This window comes from Cnephaeus nilssonii (assembly GCF_951640355.1).
Source record: "Cnephaeus nilssonii genome assembly, chromosome: 2".
Taxonomy (NCBI): Eukaryota; Metazoa; Chordata; class Mammalia; order Chiroptera; family Vespertilionidae; genus Cnephaeus; species Cnephaeus nilssonii.
Window position 1 is genome coordinate 25,192,407 of NC_137073.1, and position 25,742 is coordinate 25,218,148.

The 25,742-nt window shown below is 39.2% G+C and overlaps 1 protein-coding gene across 2 annotated transcripts in view; it reads right to left on the reverse strand.

The window, feature by feature from the left end:
- Nucleotides 1-25,742, reverse strand: part of PARN (poly(A)-specific ribonuclease) — a 162,825-nt gene that overhangs the window by 119,540 nt on the left and 17,543 nt on the right. For both annotated transcript variants that reach the window (XM_079794305.1, XM_079794306.1), the window contains exons 10-18: nucleotides 23,966-24,008; nucleotides 22,121-22,201; nucleotides 18,611-18,667; nucleotides 14,862-14,939; nucleotides 10,488-10,531; nucleotides 8,285-8,327; nucleotides 7,555-7,630; nucleotides 2,802-2,912; nucleotides 2,426-2,495 (exon numbers count right to left, since the gene is read on the reverse strand). In XM_079794305.1, the coding sequence (XP_079650431.1) occupies nucleotides 2,426-2,495; nucleotides 2,802-2,912; nucleotides 7,555-7,630; nucleotides 8,285-8,327; nucleotides 10,488-10,531; nucleotides 14,862-14,939; nucleotides 18,611-18,667; nucleotides 22,121-22,201; nucleotides 23,966-24,008 (603 nt within the window). The remainder of the gene's footprint in view (nucleotides 1-2,425; nucleotides 2,496-2,801; nucleotides 2,913-7,554; nucleotides 7,631-8,284; nucleotides 8,328-10,487; nucleotides 10,532-14,861; nucleotides 14,940-18,610; nucleotides 18,668-22,120; nucleotides 22,202-23,965; nucleotides 24,009-25,742) is intronic.

Below are 25,742 nucleotides of genomic sequence, written 5' to 3' on the forward strand. Positions count from 1 at the left end.
TAAGAAGCCGCAGCATGATAAAATTCCCTGAGACTACAAACATTCTGAACCTCGCCAAAACCGGTTTGGCTCAGTGGATAGAGCGTCAGCCTGCGGACTGAAAGGTCCCAGGTTCGATTCCGGTCAAGGGCATATACCTTGGTTGCGGGCATATCCCCAGTGGGGGGTGTGCAGGAGGCAGCTGGTCGATGTTTCTCTCTCATCAATGTTTCTAACTCTCTATCCCTCTCCCTTCCTCTCTGTAAAAAATCAATAAAATAGTTTTTTTTAAAAAAAAATTCTGAACCTGTAGCAGTCCAGATGTTTGGCATTAACATCTGTCTTTGCAGCATGTCACCTAAATACAAGCACAGTAATACTAGTATTTATACAGACATTCTAAGGAGACAGTATTCTTACCCAATAAAGCACTGACAGAACTGTAAAGTGTTGCACAAAATATAAGGAAATGAGGTAACCAACCCAACACCAAAATAATTTTCCCCCATGGTGGTGATCGCTTGTTCTCTCTGGCTCGCCCAGAATCTCCCGGAACCAACCCTGCCAAGAAAGCTGGAATAAAGATGAAGGTTTAGGGCTTTGGAACAGAGCCAAACTGTGGCCTGCTGGAGGAGTACATCCATAACTTTAGTCTTAACTGTGCCAAGAAAGCGCAAACCACACTTTGAAGTAATAATCTTGAGATTCTTTGAGAATGTTCTGAACTTAGACTTCTCCCTAAATCACACTGACTTCTCCCAACAATGAAGGTACATGAGCAAGCCTGTACTTCATTGGATCTATTCAGATGAGGGCTCAGGATGCAATGGCAATCAAAGCTCCATAGATTATTTTAAAAGCCATTTGTATAACCAACACCTTCTTAGAAACAATATTTAATCAGATAACAATACAAGTGTAAATAATAATCTCACATATAAAGTTTGTTAGGAGTAAGTTAGATCTCACTACACACACACACACACACACACACACACACACACACAGAGCCTCCCTTATAGGTAATCTAAACACAAAACAGTTTTTTGGCTTAGAAGAGATGCACTATAATTGGCAATGTTTTCTTTCCTTTCCTTTCTTTTTTTTTAGCTAATATGTTTAATAAATTAGCCCAGCCCATGTCGCTCAGTGGTTGGACATCAACCTATGAACCAGGAGGTCACGGTTTGATTCTCAGTGAGGGAATATGCCCAGGGTTGGGGGCTCAATTCCCCAGTGTGGGGCGTGCAGGAGACAGCCGATCAATGATTCTCTTTTATCATTGTTGTTTCTCTCTCCCTCTCCCTCTCTGAAATCAATTTTAAAAAATTATTAAGAAATAAATAAATAAATAATTTCCCAAAAGATCAATTTCTATTTTCAAAAAACATCTGTCACTAGAGATGAAAAACATTTCATCTAAAAATGCACTACATCCCTAGCCAGTTTGGCTCAGTGGATAGAGCACTGGCCCATAGACTAAAGCAGCAGTTGCCAACCTGTGGTCCACGGACCACTGTGGTCCGTGAGGTCCGAAAGGTTGGCAACCGCTGGACTAAAGGGTCCCAGGTTCAACTCTAGCCACAGGCATGTACCTCGGTTTCAGTCTCAGTCCCTGGCTCTGGTTGGGGGCATGCAAAGGGCAACCAATCGATGTGTCTCTCTTACATCAATGTTTCTCTCTCTGTGTCTCTCCCCGACCCTTCCACTCTTTCTAAAAATCAATGGGAAAATATCCCCAGGTGAGGCTTATATAATAAAAGTGTAATATGCAAATCAACCAAACAGCAGAACAACCAGTCGGCAGGGGGCAGGGCTCACGAGCAGGCTGCGCCAGGCCAGCCAAGGCGCTTGCCAGCAGGCAGAGGGAGAAAACGGGGAAGCAGGCCACCAGCACAGCTGCAGTGGGGTGATGGGGGTGGCGCCGGGCAGATCCCACAGAGAAAGGCCGGGCAGAGGCTGCAGGGGGGTGATGAGGATGGTGCCATCCCCTGATCCTGATTGGCCCGCCAGGTCGCCTCCCGCACAGGGAGGCCAGACTGTGGCTTAGGCCATCAGTAGGACATCCCCTGAGGACTCCCGGACTGTGAGACGGTGCAGGCCAGGCTGAGGAACCCCCCTGCCCACCCTCCCAGTGCACACATTTTCGTGCACCAGGCCTCTAGTAATCTATAATAATAAAAGCATAATATGCTAATTAGACCAGACAGCTGGGAAACCTTCCGGACAAAGCCAGAGCTGCGAGGGCCAAGGCAGCTGCCATGGCTGCAAGGGCTGAGCCCCTTGCACAAATTTCATGCATCAGGCCTCTAGTAACAATAATAATAATAATAATAATAATAATAATAATAAAAATGCACTACACCTCCCAATCATCCCTAATTGACATTCCAGATACTAGGCTACAGCGAGAGAATGTGGGCCTTGGGACCCACTGATTACTTACTTGTTGATAAAAGGTTCAATGAGTTTTGATCTGGCAGACACATGATTTTTTGGAGGACTAAGAAAAGAACCTAATAAAGAAAAGAAGCAGAGTATTATATATAGTCAAGTAGACAAAGCCTGAAAATTCAGGCAAAAATATATTTAAATCAATAGTATGGGTCAGCAAGGGTAAAAAGTACTCATATGAGCCAAGTACCATTCCACAGGTACAAGTCAATGGTTCCTCCTTGTGTACTCTCCATCTGCTCCAACCCAATCTCCTCAGACTCCGTCCCCTCCCATTTCTAACTGGGTGAGTGGATCCCAGGGAACTAGTAGATAGGTAAGATCCACTCTAGACCACTGTGTTTGACAGAAACATGTACAGTGAATACCTAGGTAATTTGTCATGGAGATGAAACACAGTCCTGTGATATAAGCATCATAGCCTGCCTCATGGAGCTGTTCAGAAGCCGTGTCATAACTTGGAAAACCTTCTGCACTTTCTAAAGAAAAAAAAAAAGAAAAAACAGTTTTCCCAAGGACATCACAAATCATGAAGACTGGTAAGTGTATTGCCCTACCAAATCCAAATTGTATTCAGAATGTGCTATAGAAATATCCTAAATAAGCATTTAAAAAACTTTTTTTAACTTTATTTTTCAATTACAGTTTACATTCAAATTATTTTATATCAGTCAGGTGTACAACACAATGGTTAGACAACCATATACTTTACAAAGTATTTCTCCTGATATTTCAGTGCCCACCTGGCACCATACATAGTTATTACAATACTACTGACTATTTCCTATGCTATACTTTACATTCCTATGACTGATTTCTAACTACCAACTTGTACTCCTTAATCCCTTCACCTTTTTTTTTAAAATATATTTTTATTGATTTTTTACAGAGGGGAAGGGAGAGGGATAGAGAGCTAGAAACATCGATGAGAGAGAAACATCGATCAGCCGCCTCCTGCACACTCCCCACTGGGGATGTGCCCACAACCAAGGTACAGGCCCTTGACCGGAATCGAACCTGGGACCCTTTAGTCGACAGGCCGACGCTCTTTCCACTGAGCCAAACCGGTCTCGGCTCCCTTCACCTTTTTAACCCAGTCCCCCAATGCCTTCTGGCAGAAATCTTGTCTGTTCTCTGTATCGATGAGTCTGTTTCTGTTTTGTTTGTTCATTTATATTTATTCTTTAGATTCCACATATAAGTGAAATCATATAGTATTTGTCTTTCTCTGACTTCTTTCGTTCAGCATAATACTCCCTAGGTTCATCCGTGCTATCACAAATGGTAAGATTTCATTCTTTTTTATGGCTGAGTAATATCCCATTATATACATGTACCACAGATTTTTATCCACTCATCTATTGGCGGGTACTTGGGTTGCTTCCATATCTTGGTTATTGTAAATAACACTTGCAATGAACACAAGAGGTTGGTGTTTCAGGATTCTCAGAATATATATACCCAGAAGTGGAATTGCTGGGTCATAAGACAGTTCCATTTTTAATTTTTTGAGGACTCTCCACATTGTTTTCCATAGCAACTGCACCAATCTGCATTCCTATCAACAGTGCACGAAGGTTTCCTTTTCTCCACATCCTTGCCAACACTGGTTGTTTGCTGACTTATTGATGACAGCCATTCTGACAACTGTGAAATGATATCTCATTGTGGTTTTAATTTTATTTCTCTGACGATTAAAGACCTTGAGCATCTTTTCATATGTCTATTGACTACTTGTATGTCCTCTTTGGAGAAGTGTCTATTCAGGTCATTTGTCTATTTTTTTTTTAAATATATTTTATTGATTTTTTACAGAGAGGAAGGGAGAGAGAGAGAGATAGAAACATCAATGAGAGAGAAACATCCATCAGCTGCCTCTTGCACACTACCTACTGGGGATGTGCCTGCAGCCAAGGTACATGCCCTTTGACTGGAATCGAACCTGGGACCCTTGAGTCCGCAGGCTGACGTTCCATCCACTGAGCCAAACCAGCCAGGGCCATTTGTCTATTTTTTTAATGAGATTGTTTATTTTTTGGTGTTGAGTTGTATGAATTCTTTATAAACGTTAGATATCAGATGTATCATTGGTGAATATGTTCTCCCATTCCATGGGTTCTCTTTTTGTTTTATTGATGGTTTATTTTGCTGTGCAAACACTTTTTAGTCTAATGTAGTCCTATTTGTTTATTCTTTTATTTTGTTTCCCTTGTCTGAGGAAACATATCAAAAAAAAGTATTGCTAAGAGAAATGTCAGAGGTTTTACTGCCTATGTTTTCTTCCTGGAGTTCTAAGTTTCAAGTCTTACACTCAAATTTTTTAATGTATTTTGAGTTTATTCTTGTATATGGTGTAAGAAGGTGGTCTAGTTTCATTTTTTTGCATATACCTGTCCAAATTTCCCAACACCAGTTATTAAATAGACTGTCTTTACCCCATTGTATGTTCTTGCCTCCTTTGTCAAATATTAATTAACCTTATAGGCATGGGTTTATTTCTGGGCTCTCTAGTCTGTTCCATTGATCTATATGTCTGTTTTTATGCCAGTACCATCCTGTTTTGATTACTATAGCCTTGTAACAGTTTGATATCCAGCCTTGGATAGTTTGAAATCCAGCAGCATGATACCCCCAACTTTGTTCTCAAGATTGCTGTGGCTACTCAAGGTCTTTTGTGGTTCCACATAAACTTTTGGATTATTTGTTCTAGTTCTGTAAAATACACCATTGATATTTTGATAGGAATTACAGTGAATCTACAATTTCTTAATTTCTCTACACATAAGCCCTTACAATATGAGATAACAGAGTCACTGAAAATGAGGGCTTTTGTCTAGACTAGAGCAGTGCCTCAGTTATGTTATCAAAGAGAGTCATAGGCCTCCCCATTGCACAGCGGTCAGTGCTATTTACAATCATGCCTCGCTTTATGACAATGATTCCTCTTCTAATTTCTCTCTACGGTCACAAAAAGGAGTGTCTACTCTTAGAGACAATGGTAGCATTGGGACACAACAGGAATTTCAGAATAATGATTAAATATGGACTCTGGAGCCCCACTGTGTTTAAGTTTGAAACTCTGCTCACCACTTATTTGCTATGTGATCTTGGGCTTCGCCTCTGGTCCTCCATTTTGGTAGAATGAAGATGATAATCAAAATCCCCCTCTTTTGGTGAGGATCTAAAGAGCTAACTAAGTAAAGATCTTATATAGTGCTTGGTACAAGGTAAACACTCACTAATTATTATCTGTCAATACCGCAGATAATCCTCCCAAAAGCAAGACTCCAATCAATATTGATAGCTCAATTCAATATTGTCCTTGACTATGTTGCCAAGCTTACAGATCTAAAGATGAAAGCACAACTAACTCCAAAAAATGGTTCAGAACTTTCTGTAATGCAGCCCTTGAACCATAGGGCCACTTCATAGTATAGACCATTTTATAAAGTAATTCTTTTGTCACACGGATATATGTAGATGCTGAGAGGATATCGTCTGAGAAGAGTGACCTACCTGTTTTAGAGTAAATTCTCTACCAGACACCAGAATATTATATGGAAATAATATGATACAACTGTAACTCATAATTATTTCCTAGAACCATTCAGAAAATTAGTATCAAAAAGGTTACAACAAAATCAAAAGCATGAAGGGAAATTATCAATGAAAAGGCTATAACTATTTTTACATCAATACAATTCTGTATAAAAAAATTTTTTAGCCTCTGTAAGTATTAAATATTAAGGCTTTAAGTTTTAAAAAAATAATATTAGCCCAGCTGGTGTGGCTCAATGGTTGAGCCTCAACCCATGAACCAAGAGGTCACCGTTCAATTCCTAGTCAGGACACATGCCCATCAGGGGGAGTAAAGGAGGCAGCCAACCGATGTTTCTCATCAATGTTTCTATCTCTCTATCCTTCTTCCTTCCTCTCTCTAAAATCAATAAAAATATTTTTTTTTAAAAATCTTATATAACACAATAGCAAACTAATTAATAGCCTCTATTCTACCATCAGTTGAAACACAGATTTCCAAAATCATTTCCATTATATTGTTATAGAAAAACATCAGGTTTCCGTCCCCCCACCTACCCCCCTTTGCTTTTTTTCCTAAAGATTTTTTTATTGACTTTTAGAGGGGGTGGGAGGGAGAGGGAGAAAGAGAGAGAATCATAGATGTGAGAGCAAAATATCAACGGGCTGCCTTCTGCACCCTCCTTACTGGGGATCAAGCCTGCAATCCAGGCATGTGCCCTGACTGGGAATCCAACCAGCAACCTTTCGGTACACCGGACAATGCCCAACCAACTGAGCCACACAGGCCAGGGCCACTCACCGCTTTTCTTAACTCCTTTTCTGAACTATTACCCAGAAAGAAAAGGAAATAACTGTATTTTTGGCTACTTTAGTATTTGTCATTGCCAATTTCTGAACCCTTAGTCTTATTATCAATGTCTTCAGAATTTAGAATTTAGAGATTACAGCTAATGGGAGACTAATTACAGTATCAGCAGCACAATTAGGCAAACAGGAACCCAGGAAGTGACAACTGGAAGATTCACCAAATACCTGGGTTGGGGCCATAGCCAGGATGGCAAAACATCTGTGGCCTGAGAAATATTCCTCCCTACTTCTAGTTTCCCTCAGTGCTGCTATTCCACTCCAAAGCTACCTCTGAAGGCAGAAGGGATGGAAAGGACTCTCTTTTCTCATCTGTAAACCTTGGGCTTTTCTGAAACAAAAAGGGTATTTTCATTCTAGTCCGGACAATTAATCACCTACTCTTTGTCTCTGCTTTAAACAATGCACCATAGAAAGGACACATCGTTTTGGGAGAATTCCAAGCACTAGGAAATAAAAGCCCTGAAGGTTTAATTGCTAAAGCTCTCAAAGAACAGGCTACCCAAATCCATGCACATAAAATAGATGTAAGATTGGAAGATTACTTTTACTGAGAAAGCATGAATTCAACACAGGGCATAAGCAAGTTAATTTAGCCAAAATCTATAAATGTACAATGTAGTTTCTAGAGCAGTTTCACCTCTCTTCTACAATATAAATCAATACATAATTATCACAAAAAGGTTTGGATTTTCATTTTATATTTTGTATTCTTACCAACTTTAGGAGGGTTGAAAGGTGTCTCTTTTAACCGCTTTTCCAATTCTGCAAGGGATGTGTTATTAATGATATCCTGCAAACCAGTAAGCAGAGAATTACAAGCCTTCATCATCTCAGTGCGATATATATTAAAGAGATACTGCCCCCTTGTGTTCTTTAAAGAAACGTAAGTGTGGAGTCATCATTTATTCAATGTAAAAGAAAACCAGCAAGTTTAATTTTCAGCATATAGAAGGCTTAGCCATATGAAAGATTTTAAACAGATGTGCTAAATACTTACAGACCTTGGGCCAGAAAGCTATATTTGTTCTTATACTGTGCTGACATTCATTTCACTCAGCTGTATAAAGTCACTTCACAAAGTAGCAAATGATTATACCTTTACCTGAATTTTCTTGATTAGCACATATATAAAATAAGAAAAATAAAGGAAGAAGTGTGTGCCTGTGTAACCTATTCAAAAATACACTATATATTTTAATGTTAAAAACTTACATTCAAAAAGAATAAAGGGGGAGAAATACAATTCCACCATCCAAAGACAACCGCTATTCACATTTTGATATATTTATTTCTAGTCTTTTACCAATTCTTTTTTTCGTTTTCGCTCTTCTCTTTTTTCTTTTTTGGGGATGGATTTTATCAATAACATTTAAATAGACCAGAATTCCAAAGCTCTTAGTAGCAATTTTGAGAATTTCAAATACAGTTCACATTTTTCAAATACCTTAAAAGGTTGTGTGCTGGCCATCAATTTAGTATCCAAGAGCCTAAAAACAAAAGAATTTTTAACAAGGTAAACAAAATGTATATCAATGTTCAAAATGTATTTTACTCAAATGAATAGCCTATTGTCTTAAAAGTGGACAGGGAAATTAAGCACATTAGCCATTGTGAGCCTGATGCTGGCATCCCTGCTAAGTTAGACTGGGAACTTGGTCTCCTCACCTAGAGACTTCATCAAGAGGCTGTGGGAGAGTCCACACTCTGCCATACACAGAGCACAAGTTCTGGATTTGCTTGTACCCTGAGAGGGTATGGACTACATCAATCTCAAGGAGAAGTCAAATATCCTCATATGTTTTTACATGGTCCAAATACTGCTACAGGTCTAATATTGCCAAGTCATTACTATCTACCACCACTACCCATGTTTATACACTATAAGTTCTTAGAGGATCAAGTTTATACTATTGTAGTTATTTCTTATTACTCTGTTTCAGTGAATGGAATAATAAAAAACAGAGAGAGACAGAAACTAATATGAAAACTGTTTCTTTTCACATAAGTGTGAACACTAGATAATAGGACAGAAATATCCTGGCTACAAGAGAAACTGCTCTTCTGCCTCTCCTGTCCCTCTTCAAACAGGTCCTCAAATGCAGAGGCTTCCTCTGTAGGCTCCACATGACCGATATATGATCTATCAGACATGTGGCATATCAGAATTAGCATGCAATATTAATTGTGGAAAACACTAACAGATAAAGGCACTGACTTAAAATTGAGGGGAAAAACTCTAGGTAGATAGTTCTTGATGGACTACAGAATTCTCAACTGGATAGTTCACCAATATCCAATTATATCCAATATTCAACTGAATACTCTCAACTGGACACTTCACTGTGACAAGGTACATCCAACAAACAGGAAAGACAAGAGCCAACTCAAGAAAACTTCACCAATTCTTCAGACATCAAGACATGGGATGAGCCCTAGCCAGTTTGGCTCAGTGGATAGAGTGTCGGCCTGCAGACTGAAGGGTCCCGGGTTCAATTCTATTCAAGGGCACATGACTGGGTTGCGGGCTTGATCCCCAGTAGGGAGTATGCAGGAGGCAGCCAATCAATGATTCTCTCTCATCATTGATGTTTCTATCTCTCTCTCCCTCTCCTTACCTCTATGAAATCAATAAAAATATATTTAAAAATAAAAAAGACATGGGATTTTAAAAAAAAGGAATTGCTATTTTCACTCTCAGTTCAAATCCTGGTATTAATAGATAACAAAACCAATCATCTATAATAATAAAAGCATAATATGCTAATTAGGCCGGACAGCCAAATGACCTTCCAGATGACCTTCCAGACGACGCGGGAACTATGAGGGCCGAGGGAAGCTGCCGTGACTGCGAGAGCTGAGCCCTCTGCATGAATTTCGTGCATCAGGCCTCTAGTCAGTTATAAAACCAAACCATCACAAACTTGGAGCTATTAAATAAACGATATCCCAGCTTATATGAAGTGGATTATAATCATGATCCAATGGATTCAAAAAATTACTATACAGCTATTTGTATTACATATGCCATGATGACTATCTATACTAATAAAAGGGTAATATGCTAATTAGACTGGGTCGACCAGACATCTTCCGGATGTCCGACTTCCTTGCGGACAAAGCCACAGTGGTGGGGGCTGAGGCAGAGATGGTTAGGGGCGATCAGGCCGTCAGGGGAGCAAGCAGTTAGCGACGAGATCAGGCTGGCAAGGGGGAGCAAGCAGTTAGGGGGCGATCAGGCCTGCAGGGGAGGGCAGTTGGGGGCGATCAGGCCAGCAGGGGAGCTGTTAGGCGGTGATCAGGCCAGCAGGGAATCTGTTAGGGGACAATCAGGCAGGCAGGCAGAGGCAGTTAGGGGCGATCAGGCAGGCAGGCAGAGGCGGTTAGGGGCGATCAGGCAGGCCGGCAGAGGCGGTTAGGGGCAATCAGACAGGCAGGTGAGCGGTTAGGAGCCAGCAGTTCCGGATTGTGAGAGGGATGTCCAACTGCCAGTTTAGGCCCGATCCCACAGGGACATTCCCCAAGGGGTCCCAGATTGGAGAGGGTGAAGGCTGGGCTGAGGGACATCCTCCCCTCCACCCCCCGTGCACGAATTTTGTGCACTGGGCCTCTAATTTTAAATGAAAGACAAATCCGGAAAGGAAGCTTACTTGGGGAAAACAGATGTTGTCATCTCCTTAAATTCATTTAAGTCCTACAAAACAAGAAAATGGACTTGTTACACTTTTACTGGTACACTCACAGTTTTAAAAACATACATTAATATTTCTAGTTCCATAGGTCTCTTCTTAAACTGTTATACCTCATACAGGCCCTTTAAAGCTAAACTGCCAGACCTGTTTCTAGTTGACAATAACTTTATAAAAATCTTCACAATTTTCTCATTGATTGGGAATCATATGGCCTGATATGAAACCTTTGCATAACCAAAACAGACAAATTTAAGTATTTTATGACTGAAATAGGAGTGGGGGAAATAGGTTTCTATTATATATAGAAAACTTTCAGTAATAACTCTATTACACAAATTCACCATTATAAAGAGACTAGAAAATTAATTTTAAAAAATGATTTATACAGGAAATGGATACTGTACTAGTAAACTAGATTATTCTTTTATTGGGAACACCTTTGAAATGTTTGTTAAAATGACCACTAAAGCCCGGCCGGCGTGGCTCAGTGGTTGAACATCAATCTATGAACCAGGAGGTCACAGTTCTATTCCCATTCTGGGCACATGCCCAGGTTGCGGGCTCTATCCCCAGTAGGGGGCATGCAGGAGGCAGCCGATCAATGATTCTCATCATTGATATTTCTATCTCTTTCTCTCTCCCTCTCTCTTCCTCTCTGAAATCAATAAAAATATATATTAAAAAATATAAAAAATAAAAATTACCATTAAAACACACACTTTCCAATATACCAGTACAAACGATTCCTGTTTTAGGTACTCAGAAAATTGCTAAAGTGGAACCAATAGCAAGTACCTACATTAGACAATTCATTTCCCAAGTTTATTTTGATCAGGAAGTCTAAAGCTGAATAAGACTGCTCTAATTTTAAATTAACTCATTTACTTGCATAATTGCCTCACTAGACTGACAGTCATATTCCTGACCCTTTGTAACTACACTTCTCTTCAGTCATTCCCAATGAGCTCTTCAAACTGTAAATACAGATTGTATGTAGCTACTTTATAAAATTTACCAGCTTTCAAATGGCTATCATTAAATTAATGTACAATACGTGAACAAGGGGTTTCAATGCTAACTCAAACAAAAATGCAATGAGGACTGTTTATAATCTCTCAATACCATTAAAAAGCTTCACAGCCAGAAGAATTTAGAATCATGGCTACTTACAGGGCCAGCAATAGCAAAGATCTAAACCAGTGCCTTCTAAAAGGTCATATAGAAGTACCATGAAGATTAAGAAGAGACTTTCCCTTAAAAGGGAGCTCCAAAATAAGGATTCTTTAGTTACTTTTAAATGCATATTTTGGGACCAGTGTTTGTAAAAGTTCTACCGTTTTATATAGGTCTTCTCATTTATATCACTGCTTCCAAAGACAGATGGAAGAAAATGACTTTCTCCTTCTGACAATGATAGAACGTAAGTTAAGTAACTTACTCAGGTTACCTTAGTAATAATGCAAGGGATAAAACCACTTATCCTAATCCACCTCCTACTCTGCAACAGATCACGTGTTCTTTCTACTAAAATGTGATTCAAAAGTGGTTTCATTCAAGGTAACATTTATTAAGTGCTTACCTACAAAACGCTATGCTAGGCATTTATTTTGTTTATTTGTTATGCTAGGCGTTTATACAAAGACAATAACAAGGTTATACTCCTTGTCCAAGACACTAATCACCTAACAGGAGAAGGGGGGTAAGCTGTAAAGACAAAATTCATGCACCATAACAGGCACACAGTTCTGTGGGAGGTCAGAAAAAGGAAAGATCACCTGTTGGGCAAGGCAGCAGGCAGGGAAAACTTCCCGGAGGAGGCATAAGCTGGACCATGGTAAGATAGGTAAAGTTGTATACAGCAAGCACTGAGAAAGGCTAGAGAGAATTCAAGTTGGAGGAAATTATATTCCAAAACCACAAATATACAAAGCACTTCTCAGGGAACAAATGAGCCATTCTGGCTTGGAATAAGGAGAATAACGAGTGGCTAGATTATGCGAGAAGGTTAGGCTAGATCATAGAAAGCTTAATATGCCAAGTTAAAAAGAATCAACTGCATAGAGAAACAAAGAATGTGGGATTGTTCAGAATTTTAAGCAGGGTCAATGATGTGAACAGAGACATACATTATCAGAAGATTATAAAACTGGCACAGTGGAAAGGCACTCATTTGTTAAATCAATATTCAATACCTACAATGTGCCAAACTCTGCTTGGTATCCAAAACACCTATAAACACGGTATTAAATACACTTTCCTCTTTCCTCACTGATAACTTCATTGCTTTAAAGGTCAAAAAGTCACAAGAGCCCGGCTGGTGTGGCTCAGCAGTTGAGCATCAACCCAGGACCCGAAAGGGTCAGGGAGTATGCTGGGGTTGTGAGCTCGAGCCTCAGTAGGGGGTGTGCAGGCAGCAGCTGATTGATGATGTTCCTCTCTCATCAATGTTTCTATCTCTCCATCCCTCTTCCTCTCTCTAAAAATCAATAAAAACATTTTTATTTTTTTTTTAAAGTGAGAGAAGCTGCTACTTTGGTCTGTTTGGCCAATAAGAGATAAATATCAGATCTTTAGATTTATACAATGCAAATTCACACCCTGGCCCACCACCTATTTTTTAAGTGAAGTTTTTTAGAACAAAGCCTCATCCATTTCTGTATGCATTCTATGGCAGTTTTGGGACTACAATAGCAGTGTTGGGTTATGACAGAGGCTGTGCAGTCTGGAAAGCCCCAAATACTTATCTTACCACTTGGCCCTTTATAGGAAAAGTTTACCTACCAACCTATGATTTAAAGGATGGGCTGAAGGTTAAAATGAGTCAGGGAATGCTGTCTGAAATTTGCTGAACGCCAGATGAAAAACAGGCTACTTGCAATTGAAATAAAAAGAATCCAAATGCAAGACACAGCATGGAAACAAAATTGTCAGGATTTTTAACTGACCAGGTCTGGGGGGAAGAGAAAGAGTCAAAACCAATGTTAAATATAGTCTTGGTTCCTGGGTATTATTTATAATAAAGGAGTCAATAGAAGGAACTCGTTTCAAGGCAATAAGAAGGAAAAAAAGGTAGTGCAAGTTACATATCTCCTTTGAAACTTGTTAATTTTAAAGACCATTTAGTCTGAAGGCTCTCCAGCTAGGGTCGTGTGGAATCCAGCATCAACTGTGTTCCCAGTTCTAAGAGAGATCACAGCTGGAGAGACTAATGTCAGTGTCTTCAGCTGAAGTTATAAAAGTGAGTGAGACCACTAAAGGACAGAAAATACAGGAGATGGGAGGACAAGTGAGATGAGGCCATATGCAGTTAGGGAGCAGAGGGGAAGAGACAGAAGAGAAGCTCTTTTCCTGAGCCAAAGAAGCTCATGCTTTCATGCACTGAGACGACTTGGCTCCAAGAGTGAAAGGAAAAAACAAGGTCAACAGAGAATCTAAGGGAAGCAGCTTAGCAAGAGGTAATCAAGAACTTTGCAGGAGCTGATCCAGTTCACTGGATCTAATGTACCACTCAGCTTCAATGGCCCTATGTCTAATGTTAGCAGTAGCAAACTAGATAACCACACCTGTGGCTGAGAAACCCTACCCAGCACTAATGAGCAAACCACTGACATTAAGATAAAACAAATGTTAAGCTTTGCTCTGGCAATGGCAGATGACTGAAGATCCCTTAAAATGACCTGTATATACAACATGTACACCCCTTCAAAAATGTACAACCAAGCCCGGCCAGTGTGGCTCAGGGTTGAGCATCCACCCATGAACCAGGAACGTACAGTTTGATTCCTGGTCAGGGCACATGCCCGGGTTGCTGGCTTGATCCCCAGTAGGGGAGGCATGCAGGAGGCAGCCAATCAATGATTCTCTGTCATCAATGATTCTCTCTCATAATTGATGTTTCTATCTCTCTCTCCCTCTCCCTTCCTCTCTCTGAAATCAATAAAAACATATTTTTTTAAAAATGTACACCTAAGCCCTAACCGATTTGGCTCAGTGGACAGAGCGTCAGCCTGCGGACTCAAGGGTCCCAAGTTCGATTCCAGTCAAGAGCATGTACCTTGGTTGCAGGCACATACCCAGTAGGGAGTGTGCAGGAGCCAGCTGATCGATGTTTCTAACTCTATCCCTCTCCCTTCCTCTCTGTAAAAAGTCAATAATTTTTTTTTTAAATGTACACCTAAGCACATGATCTCCCTCTCTGGGAGACTCAACCTCTCTGGGAGACTCAACCTCTCTGGGAACATGCTGCATACAAGAAAACAACACTCAAGTAGAGAACACTCTCTCAGTAATAAAGAACCATGAATTTTCAACACAGGCTGACAAGTCACTTACCTCAGGCAGAGGACAGCAAAACTGATGAACTGTGTGCATAATATCCAAGAGCATATTGTGTCCAATAATAAGTTTTCCCTAAAGAAAGTCAAGGTTAGGAAAAAGATGTCCAGGTACAAAATTATAGTGGGGCTGGAGAGTGAAAATCCATGAGGATTTTCTACTAAACTTATTTTACCACATTAAAAAAAAATCATAAATATATGCAAATAAGAAAATTAGGGTTGGCTTCATCCTTTTTAAATTTTGGGGTGTTAAATATAGAATGCAAAATAAAAGCTCCAAATGGTTTTGATTTCATTGATCTTCTCTAATTTTTATTAATCTTGCCACCCACAAGAATCAAGAGTACTAAATTTTGATTGAGGGGCTCAAGTTAAAAAAGTAAAATCTGAAAACACTAAGTCCCTTGCACTATCAAATAATTTGTGAACAAACTCCAAATATCTACTTTAGAACTGTGTTCTTTAAAACAACTCATTTATTTTTAAAAGATACATTCATAACAATGCTAAAAGATAAAAATTACTTTCTAATTATAATAAACAAAATGAATTTTCATTTCCTTTATCATTTATGTCAAAATACATGGGCATGTTCTTAAATACCATTTTCAATAAAATCACTGCTTTTCACCCAACTAAAGTACAATATGTATGCAATAAGTTCACTCCATTTTGATAAAAATTAAACTACCAAAATGGAGTATCAACTTAGATTTAGCTAGCCAGGTGACACCATCCTCTAAATTCCTATATAATAAAGAGTTAATATGCTAATTAGACCAGATGGTGGAACGACCTTCCAGAATGACCAGTGGGCCGGGCCACGAGGCCACGATGCAGTTGGGGCTGTGAGGGCCGAGGCATCTGGGGCCGTGAGGGCCGAGCCCCTTGCACAAATTCATGCATTGGGCCTCTAGTTTTTAACACAAAGCATCAGGTCACTGTAGTGGAGCTTTTTACTATGTCCCAGTGGACCTTCAGAGTAACACTCCTTGACTCATAGGGCTAAACATAATTATTTGAAATAAATAATTCTATATAAAATTTCCCAAATCTAACAGACAAGCTGTCCTCAGGCTCAGTGTTTCTGCACATTGTGAATACCTAATTCAATGCTAAAATATCAAGTACTGATTGAAACTATAGAAAAGTTGTGGAGGAAATCCAATATGGAATACTAACACTAATAAAACCTAACTATATTATAAATGAATACCTAACTATATTATAAATGAAGGAGGCTGGGAAGAAAAGAACTACTAAAATGGTATCGTGACTAGATGTCAAAGGTGGTACAAGTTGAAAAACAATCCTATATAATAAAAGTGTAGTATGCAAATTGTCCCCTTGACCAGGAGTTCGTCCAGGAGTTCGACCAGGGGGCAGGGCCGGCCGGGGGAAGGAAGGGAGTAGTACCCAGCCGACAGCCAGCAGCCAGCAGCCAGCAGCTACTAGGGACCCTACCAATGGACAAATTTTGTGCACTGGGCCTCTAGTATAAACAATAAAAATACTACATTATAATCTGTAGGATAAATATATTTCCCTGAGTCCATACTCATATATTTTTTTAATTATTAAATAAGCAGGGGAGAAGGGATAGGTCTTCCTTACAAAAGAATTCCAAGAACAAATGTAGAAAGAGGAAAATACAAACTCGCCATACAACATCAGAGTAATAATGGCTGCAGGTAAGATCCACTGATAGATGCTGTATTAGTGGGCCAAAGTTTGAGAAAAAACAGATTTTCATAGGCTCAAATATCTCTCCCGAGATATTTATTACCCACAAAGGGAAAAGTAATAATTTCACAGTGTACAAGTCTAGCAGACATCACCTTAAGCAAGTGATTAAGGTCAACACTTTGAACCACCATTTCAGCGGTATTCTTGTATAAACTGTATACTAGTATCCTCAGTCCAATCATATAAAAGATCAGATAAATCCAAACTGAGGAACATCTGACGAAATGCAAGCAATACTGTTTAAAAATATCAAGGTTACAGACTGCAGAAGACTAAGGAGAAATAACAAGTAAATGTAATGTGGGATCCTAGATAAAATCACCAACAGAAAAAATACTTAGTGAAAAAAAACTGGTGAAATTCAAATAAGGTCTACAGTTTAATTCATAATATTGTGCCAATGTTACTTCCCTAGTTCTGATAACTGTATGGCTATATAAGATGTTGACATCAGGAGTAGCTAGGTGAGGAACACATGGAAACTCTGTACTATTTTTGCAACTTTGCTGTAAGTGTAAAGTCAATAAAAATAGTTTTTAAAACTATAGAAAACATAGATTTGTTACTAAGGTGACAGGAAAAGAACTTGGTGTGACATAAATATTTAAGAGTATTTACTGCTCACTCGCTTTACAGAGCTTAACCTAAAATGTTAGCATTTTTAAGACATGTAACTTTTAAATTTTAAACATCTGCATCACTAATAAATAGGGCTTTTTTACATAGTATGATTTGTGACATAAACTATCAAAGGTCAGCAACACACTATGAATTATTCTGTGGAAGACAAGAGAGGAAACACAGAAACACAGCAAGATACGGTATCTGAATTTGTACAAGGTGAACAAATGTCCCAGCTAACTAAACTATAATGAATGCTACAAGAGAACTCAAAGCCTACTGATGTCCCACATCCCTGTTCTTTAGGGTCAGCCTCAGTCAAGCCAACTACTTATCTGAAGTCTGCTGGCTAAGTGTGTATGATGTGAGCAAATGTGACCAGAAACTCTGCTTTTCTAGATACCTGTTATCTTAGCCACTTCTGAAGAGACTCTCATCTTTCCCTCCAGGCTCATCCAACTTACTATTCCATTCTGATTATCTTGCTTACTTTAGAGAAGGAGCTCCTAGGAGCCAGCCCTCTTCTGTAATTTCTATTTACCCCCAGTTGAAGACAGTGGTGAGACAGCCATGAAACTCTGAGAGGGTCTCTACGGCCTAAAAGCTTCTGATGCAAAGCTCAACATCTTAGGGACAAGACGAATTCTTTTCAGGAAAATGAGTCCTTCTCCCAAGCCCAACTATTCAAGGAAAAAAATGAAATTTAGCATCCAAGCAAGCAGTCTGACTTGGATATGTAATTCATAAAACCGCCAGCAGCATGATCCAGTTTATCTATTCAACATGTGGATGCCTCTTTTCCAAAAGGACTTAGAAAACAAGAAAAAAATGTCTACCATATATACCACAGAACCCTCTAGCACATTTACACAAATGCTAAACACATTTTTAAAATGTCAAATATTATTTAGGCTATCCGATATAAGATTCCATTACAGTTATGCAGAATAACTCAACACAGACAATTATTTTTCATCCTCTAGATTCTTCTAATTAAGGGAAAAAAACACCTTCAAACACCTGATTGTTTCACCCTATGTTCCTTATTTTTTTATCCTACTTCTTATTGGTTTTGAAAATAATAAATATTGGCTTCATGTAGCCATATAAGGACCTCATACTATAATCCTCCTATGCATTTAAAAGAAAAGTTTTCTAAAAAAAAAAATGCTTTGGATTAAAAAATGGTGACAGCAATTATGTCAAACCAAGCATATCATAACAAAAATCTACCTTTATGAAGTTCTAACTTTTCCTCCATACCAGGTAAACACTCTAAATGTAACCAAATGATTAATTGCCATGATAACTAGGCATTTCACCTTCAATGTTATGTTCTGGAATCTAGTTAAAAAACAAAAAGTCCAGTTCACTTACCGAATTAGCAATGGCATGAATGACTCTGGAAAATCCCACAGCATCATTCAGTTCTTCCTAATTTAAAACAAACAAAAAACTACTCACTTACTATATTCCTATATTTGCATGGGTTAAACCCTAGCCAAAGAAAAAAAAAGCACTGAAATTTTATAGTGAGTTAGCTTATTTTCACCTGCTTTGCATCTATCATCCCTAACAACTGCATCAGAAATGATTTATGGTATTCCTTTATTCTGTTTTAGAAAGTGGATTGAGCAGGTGGTAAATTATTGATTAGTTACTAAAATAACAGCGCCTGGGGCTTACCATCACTTCCCAACACTTGTTGCAATTTCCAAGTCTATCAAGCCATCTAAAAAACACAAACTTTTAAAATCTGCCACCTGCTGGCCAAATTCAATACTGAATTAAATTTTTAGGACATCCATTCAGCAGTCAACAGATCAAAACAGCATTCCCATAATCCTTTTTTAAAATGCTTTTATTGATTTCAGAGAGAGGAAGGGAGAGGGAGAGAGAGAAACATCAATGATGAGAGAGAATCATTGATTGGCTGCTTCCTGCACATCCCCTGCTGGGGATCGAGCTGGCAACCCTGGCATGTGCCCTGACCTAGAATCTAACTAGGATGTGACCTCCAGGTTCATGGGTCAATGCTCAACCATTGAGCCACACCGGCCAGGCTCTCATTTCTTAATTTTGTTCCTTATTGAAAGCATTTTTATAAAATTTTTATAGTACAGCATTCTGAAACTCATCCCCACTCAGTTTTTTCTTTCCTATTTCCTTCCTAACAGTGTTTAAAATAGGCTCCATTTCTCTCCTATTTAGAAACCCCTTCCTTAACTCTAAGCTCCATGCAACTACTTACTCTCCCTTCTTCTAATCTCTTTACATATAAATTACTTTAAAGACTTTCCTCCACTAATTAACTCCCAGGTACTTGTAGCCTTTTGCTCTCTGCATCACCCTCAACGAAATTGCTCACCTCTTTAAATGACTCCCAAAGCTAACTAATATTACTAGAAATTGAAACACTTGTGACCTGTTGGTGGGAATGTAGAGTGGTATAGTCACTATGGAAAACAATATGGAAGTTCCTCAAAAAATTAAACAGAATTTCCATTTGACCCAACAATTCCACTTCTGGGTATATACACCAAAGGACTCATCCAGCCAGTTTGGCTCAGTGGTTGAGCATCGACCTATGAACCAGGAGGTCAGGGTTCAATTCCTGGCCAGAGGCACATGCCCAGGTGGGGGCTCAATCCCCAGTGTGGGGTGTGCAGGAGGCAGCTGATCGATAATTCTCTCATCATTGCTGTTTCTAACTCTCTGTCCCTCTCCCTTCATCTCTGAAATCAATAAAAATATATTTTTAATAAAAGAAAGCAAGAACTCAGAAATACTTGTACACCTATGTTCATTCACAAGAACAAAAGGGTTGAAGCAACCCAAGTGTTCATCAACAAATGAATAAAGAAAATGTGATAAATGGATAAAGAAAATGTGGTATACAAATGGGATATTATTGAGCCTCAAAAAGAAAGGAATTCTGGTACACACTATAAAATGGATAAACCTTGAGGATTTTACGCTAAGTGAAATAAGACAGTAAAACTGTATAATTCCACTTATATGAGGTACCTAGAGTAGTCAAATTCAGAGACAGAAAGTACCTGGAGCTGGTAAGAGGGAGAAATGGGGAGCTATTGTCTAATGGGTACAGAGTTCAGTTTTGCAGGATGAAAAGACTTCTGGAGATGGATGTGCTGATGGTTACACAACAATCTGAATGTATGTATCACTATGGCATTGTACAATTAAAAATAGTTACGATGGTAAATTCTGTGTTATTTTACCACAATGAAAGTACAACATTTTAAAAGAATATTTTAAAAAGAAAAACAATTCCCAAGACTAAACCCAATGACCACATCCATACCCTCCTCTAGAGTATCAGACACTGTTGACATCCCCTTCTTCAAACACTCCCTTCCCTTGGCTGCTGTGTCACAATAATCTCCTGGTGCATTTTTCTACTTCGATCATTTAAATGCTGGTGGTCTTCAGAATCCTACACTAAGTCCTCTTCTCATTCCTCCCACACGCTGTAGGTGCTCTAATCCAGTCCCAGTCTCTCTGCCAACAATCAAGTCTAGCCCTCACCTCTGTCCTATGCTCCAGAATGACAACTCTGCCTACAGGACACCTACCCTTGGATGTCCCAAAGACCCTGGTGACCCTACAGATATCCAAATAGGCCACACAGGCAAAAGCTTGAGCTGCAAGTAATCTGCATCTTGGTGAAACAACCCAAGAAGAAAGGATGGGAGGCGGAAGCTTGCAACGAGTTGCTAATATGCCATCTCCCACCAACCTCCCTCTGTCCCAGGAGGCTGAAATAGTTTCTCACTGCCTCCCAGATTCTGATGAGGCTTGGGACTTTCTGCCTCACCACCACCACACCACCACCCTACCCTTGTCAGAAGAGAGCTGCAGAATATAAAAGCACCTGGCTGCAATCCAGAATTGGCTCCTTAATAATGAGGTATCCACAATTCATGTTGCAGCCATCTGGCCCCTTTTTTTTCAGTGTTGTCTTTTTGTGTGTGGAACAAGGACCACATGCAGCTGGCACCTTTGGCTGATCTTCCTTCTCTATGTAAGTAATAAAACATCTAAATCTAAAAATGGCTTGCTTTGTCTTTACTGGTTGAATCAGTCAGATGTGGCCCTACCTTATATATCTGTCAGTTTGACATGCACCCACACACAAAAAACCCTACTCCACCTGTGTCCCCCCACCAATATCATTCAAGCCCACTCCATCGAAGTGAACTGACATCAGTCTACCCAGTTGCTCAAATGTCAAGCTTGAGCATCAGCATCTTCCTTCTCTTTTCCTCTTTCACCACCCATACCCAATCACAAATTCACTGATTATACCTTCTAAATATCTCCAGATTTCATCTAAACTACTACTAGCTACCCTATTCCAAATCACTGGTATCTCTTAGCTATGTTACACCACAGCTTTACAGGCCTCCCTGCTTCTAGTATTTCTCAAATCCATTCTCCAGATAGCAATCAAGATGATGATCCAACAACACAAATATAACCATATCATCCTAATCTGTCAAATCATATATACTAAACTATGTTGTAGTAAAACTAGTAACTTGCTTGAAATCAGACATAGCGGTATTAGTTAACAGGCAATGAAGACCAATGGCACATAATCCCAATGATAATCAAAAACTTTTTTCAAGACTGCTTCATACAAGGGAAGATTGGTCAACCATGTCAGACTCACTTTGTTGGCTATGTCTAAATACTTAAGTTCCCCTTGTTCTATTCTAGATTTTCCTACCAATTCAATTTTTCTATCATTGAAAACTAATCATTGAATTGAATCCAACATACGATATATATATATAGAGAGAGAGAGAAAGTTATTTCCTTTGGGTGTCATTTCTCACCCAAAGAAGAATGTAACTCAATTACCTGTTCTTTAGCATGTTTCTGCTGCTCTCTTCTTTTGCGTTCTTCTTCATCTACTTTGCTGACAACTATGTATCGCTCTTTCTAAAAGACATAAAGCCAACATACAATTTTCTGAAAGCAACTTGACCCAAAAAATTACGAATTCTGCTACCATGAGAAGTTATCATTTTTATCACTTCATGTCTTTCATGGGCTAAAAACACTGAAAGGATTTTTAAATGCCACCAAAAGTTAAGTTGATGCATTACAAACTAAAATCCTGCTTCTGTGTTTCCATGACAATTTCCCATGGTTTATTAATCCAACCCAACAGAAGTCAGTATCAACAGCCCTAGCTGGTTTGGCTCAGTGAATAGAGCGTCAGCTTGCAGAATGAAGGGTCCCGGTTTCAATTCTGGCCAAGGGCACATGCCCGGGTGGTGGGCTCGATCCCCAGTAGGGGGTATGCAGGAGGTGGCCAATCAATGATTCCCTGTCATCATTGATGTTTCTATCTCTCTCTCTCTCTCTCTCCCCCTTCCTCTCTGAAATCAATAAAAATATATTTTTTAAAAATTATCAACAGACTGTGAGAATAGGACACTTTTCAAGATAAACACTAAGAAATTACATTGCATCTAAACATGAATTTCTAAACAGATAGTTTTAAACTGAAGTTTCTACATCATATTTCATGAACATAAAAAAAACCTGGATTTTCTAATAATTTGTCAGATACTTTCTTCCTCATATATTGCATTTTTTATCAATTAAACACACCATAACACCTCCTATGTCAAAGTTTGAGATTTATCTTCTAGAAAGATTGTTTCTTAATTCACTTAGTCTATACGTATAAAAGCCTAAGCAACCTTTACGACCGGTCAACCTAATAATTGGCCACTATGACAAGCACTGACCACCAGTGGGCAGATGCTCAATGCAGGAGCTGCCCCCTAGTGGTCAGTGCACTCCCACAGCCAACCTCCCGTGCCCAGCCAACCTCCTGCGGTCCCTCCCCCCAGCCAGCTGGCCCTAATCGGGACTGGGCGAGATGGCCCTGATCAGCCCCAATTGCCTGCCAGGCCAAGGAACCCCACCCATGCACAAATTCATGCACTGGGCCTCTAGTCTTTTATATAATTTGACATCCGACTTTAGAGCAACAACTAAATTCTAAAATCCTAAAATTTTGCAAAAGGAACCCATCATCAACCCACCATTACCCATCACAGTTCTGTCAGTACACCTTGGGGATACGTGACAATACTTATTGTACGTGACAATACTTATTTAAATACTTATTTAAATTTTAAACTTTAATTTTGCTTGTCCACATAAAAAGAATGCTTTAATTAGAACATGTACTGCCCTGGCTGGTTTGGCTCAGTGGGTAGAGCGTCGGCCTGCGGACTAAAGGGTCCTGGGTTCGATTCCAGTCAAGGGCACATGCCTGGGTTGCAGGCTCCATCCCCAGTGTGGGGCCTGCAGAAGACAGCCCATCAATGATTCTCTCTCATCATTGATGTTCCCCCCCACCTCTCTCTCTCTCCCCCTCTCCCTTCCTCTCTGAAAGCAATAAAAATATATTTAAAAAAAAAAAAAAAAAAAGAACATGTACTAACATTTGCATGCTTTCAAATTTACAAAGCCTGCTCACTCCCACTGGATCAGCATAAAAAAGCATTACAGATCAGCATTACCATACTCATGTACAAATGAGGAAAATGACGCTTAAAGCAGTTAAAGGACTTGCTAAAGGTCACCCAGCTCATAAATAGCAGGGCCAAGAAGTGAATTCCGACTTTTGACATATCAATGTACCATTGTATGTGTTTGTTAGCCCTGGATAACTCTTGAGGTTACCTTTTCAGTTTCTAAAGTCTCAACGTGAATGCCTTTGGGGTATCTAAAGAAAAGGAAGAATACATCACATTAGTAGAAGAGAAAATGACAGCTACCACTGTAAGTATTTTAAAAGCAACTATATAGCTATAATTTAATTTAATTATTAAATATGAAATAAGTATTACTATGATAAAACCTAGTCCATAATATTTCCAGCTGCTATATGATACTCAATTTTTGCTCTTAAATACACAGGAATGTATCTGATTTCAAATTGTTTTAGGGCTTAGGCATTTTCTGAAATGTCTTACATCACATAATACTGTCAACTCATTACCACATAGTCAAATTTTTCTCCCAAATATAATAATGTTTATTTCCTAACTAATTTTGAAGGTCTTTTTAGATTGTATGGGCACACACACAAAATGTTTGAGATTAATAACTCTGTAGCTTGGCATGGTAGTTTGTACCAGCCAAGAAGAGGGATCTGGAACCCACATGAAGTAAGTTGCAAGGATAATATGAAAGAAAAGGAGCCTTATCAAAAGGACAATGAACCTTTCCTACTATGTTCAAAGTAAATTTCCAGTATACATGTCACTGACAGATTCTAATGGAAGAATAAGAACCCCAAACAAAGTTAAATGAAAACATCAAATTGTCTAACATTGATGTGCAATTTTGGGGTTGCAGATTCACTTGAAAACAGAATGAAACCAATGGAAACATCCTCAGACAAATACACACACAAAATTTTAGGTAATATTTCAGGGGATTCACAGACCTCCTAAAACCCATCCATGGTCTAACCTCTGCTTTAGAAAAAGAATTAACCCTGGCTGGTGTGGCTCAGTGGTTGAGCATCAACTTATGAACCAAGTCACGGTTCGATTCTGGTCAGAGCATATGCCTGGGTTGCGGGCTCAATTCCCAATATGGGGTGTGCAGGAGGCAACCGATCAGTAATTCTCTCTCATCATTGATGTTTCTATCTCTCTCCCTCTCCCTTCCTCTCTGAAATCAATAAAAATATATTTTTTTAAAAAAGAATTCAGCTGAGTATTTCCTCCATCTTAAAACCAAATTTTTATAGTATACTTTCAAAGAACAAAAACACTACACCACCCAGAACTTAACAGAGTAAAGACAAAGGATAATTAAAATAAATTTTAAAAGGCTTTAAAGTATCTATTAAAAAGCCCTGGCTGGTGTTTCTCAATAGTTAGAACATCAGACCACACACTAGAGTCACAGGTTCAATTCCCCGTCAAGGGCACATACCTGGGTTGCACATGCATGTGGGAGGCAACCAACTTATGTGTCTCTCTCACATTGATGTTTCTCTCTCTTTCTCCTTCCTTCCTCCCTTCCACTCTTTCTAAAAATCAATAGAAAAAATATCCTCAGGTGAGGATTAACAAAAAAAAAAGAACACACAAAAAACAATAACATTGCCCTGACCTGGTAGCTCAGTTAGTTACAGCACTGTCCCAATATGCCAAGGTTGCAGGTTTGATCCCTGGTCAGGACACATACAACAAGTCCAAGAAGCAACCAATGAGTGCATAAATAAGTAGAACAACAAATCAATGTTTTTCTCTCCTTCTCTCTAAAATCAATTTTAAAAAAATTTTAAAGCAATTAACAAACAAAATTAAGTGGGTATTCAACTTAAGAAAATAGGGGGATATAGCCTGGCTAGTGTGGCTCAGTAGTTGAGCGTCTACCCATGAACCAGATCACAGTTAGATTCCCGGTCAGAGCACATGCCTGGGTTTCAGACACAGTAAGG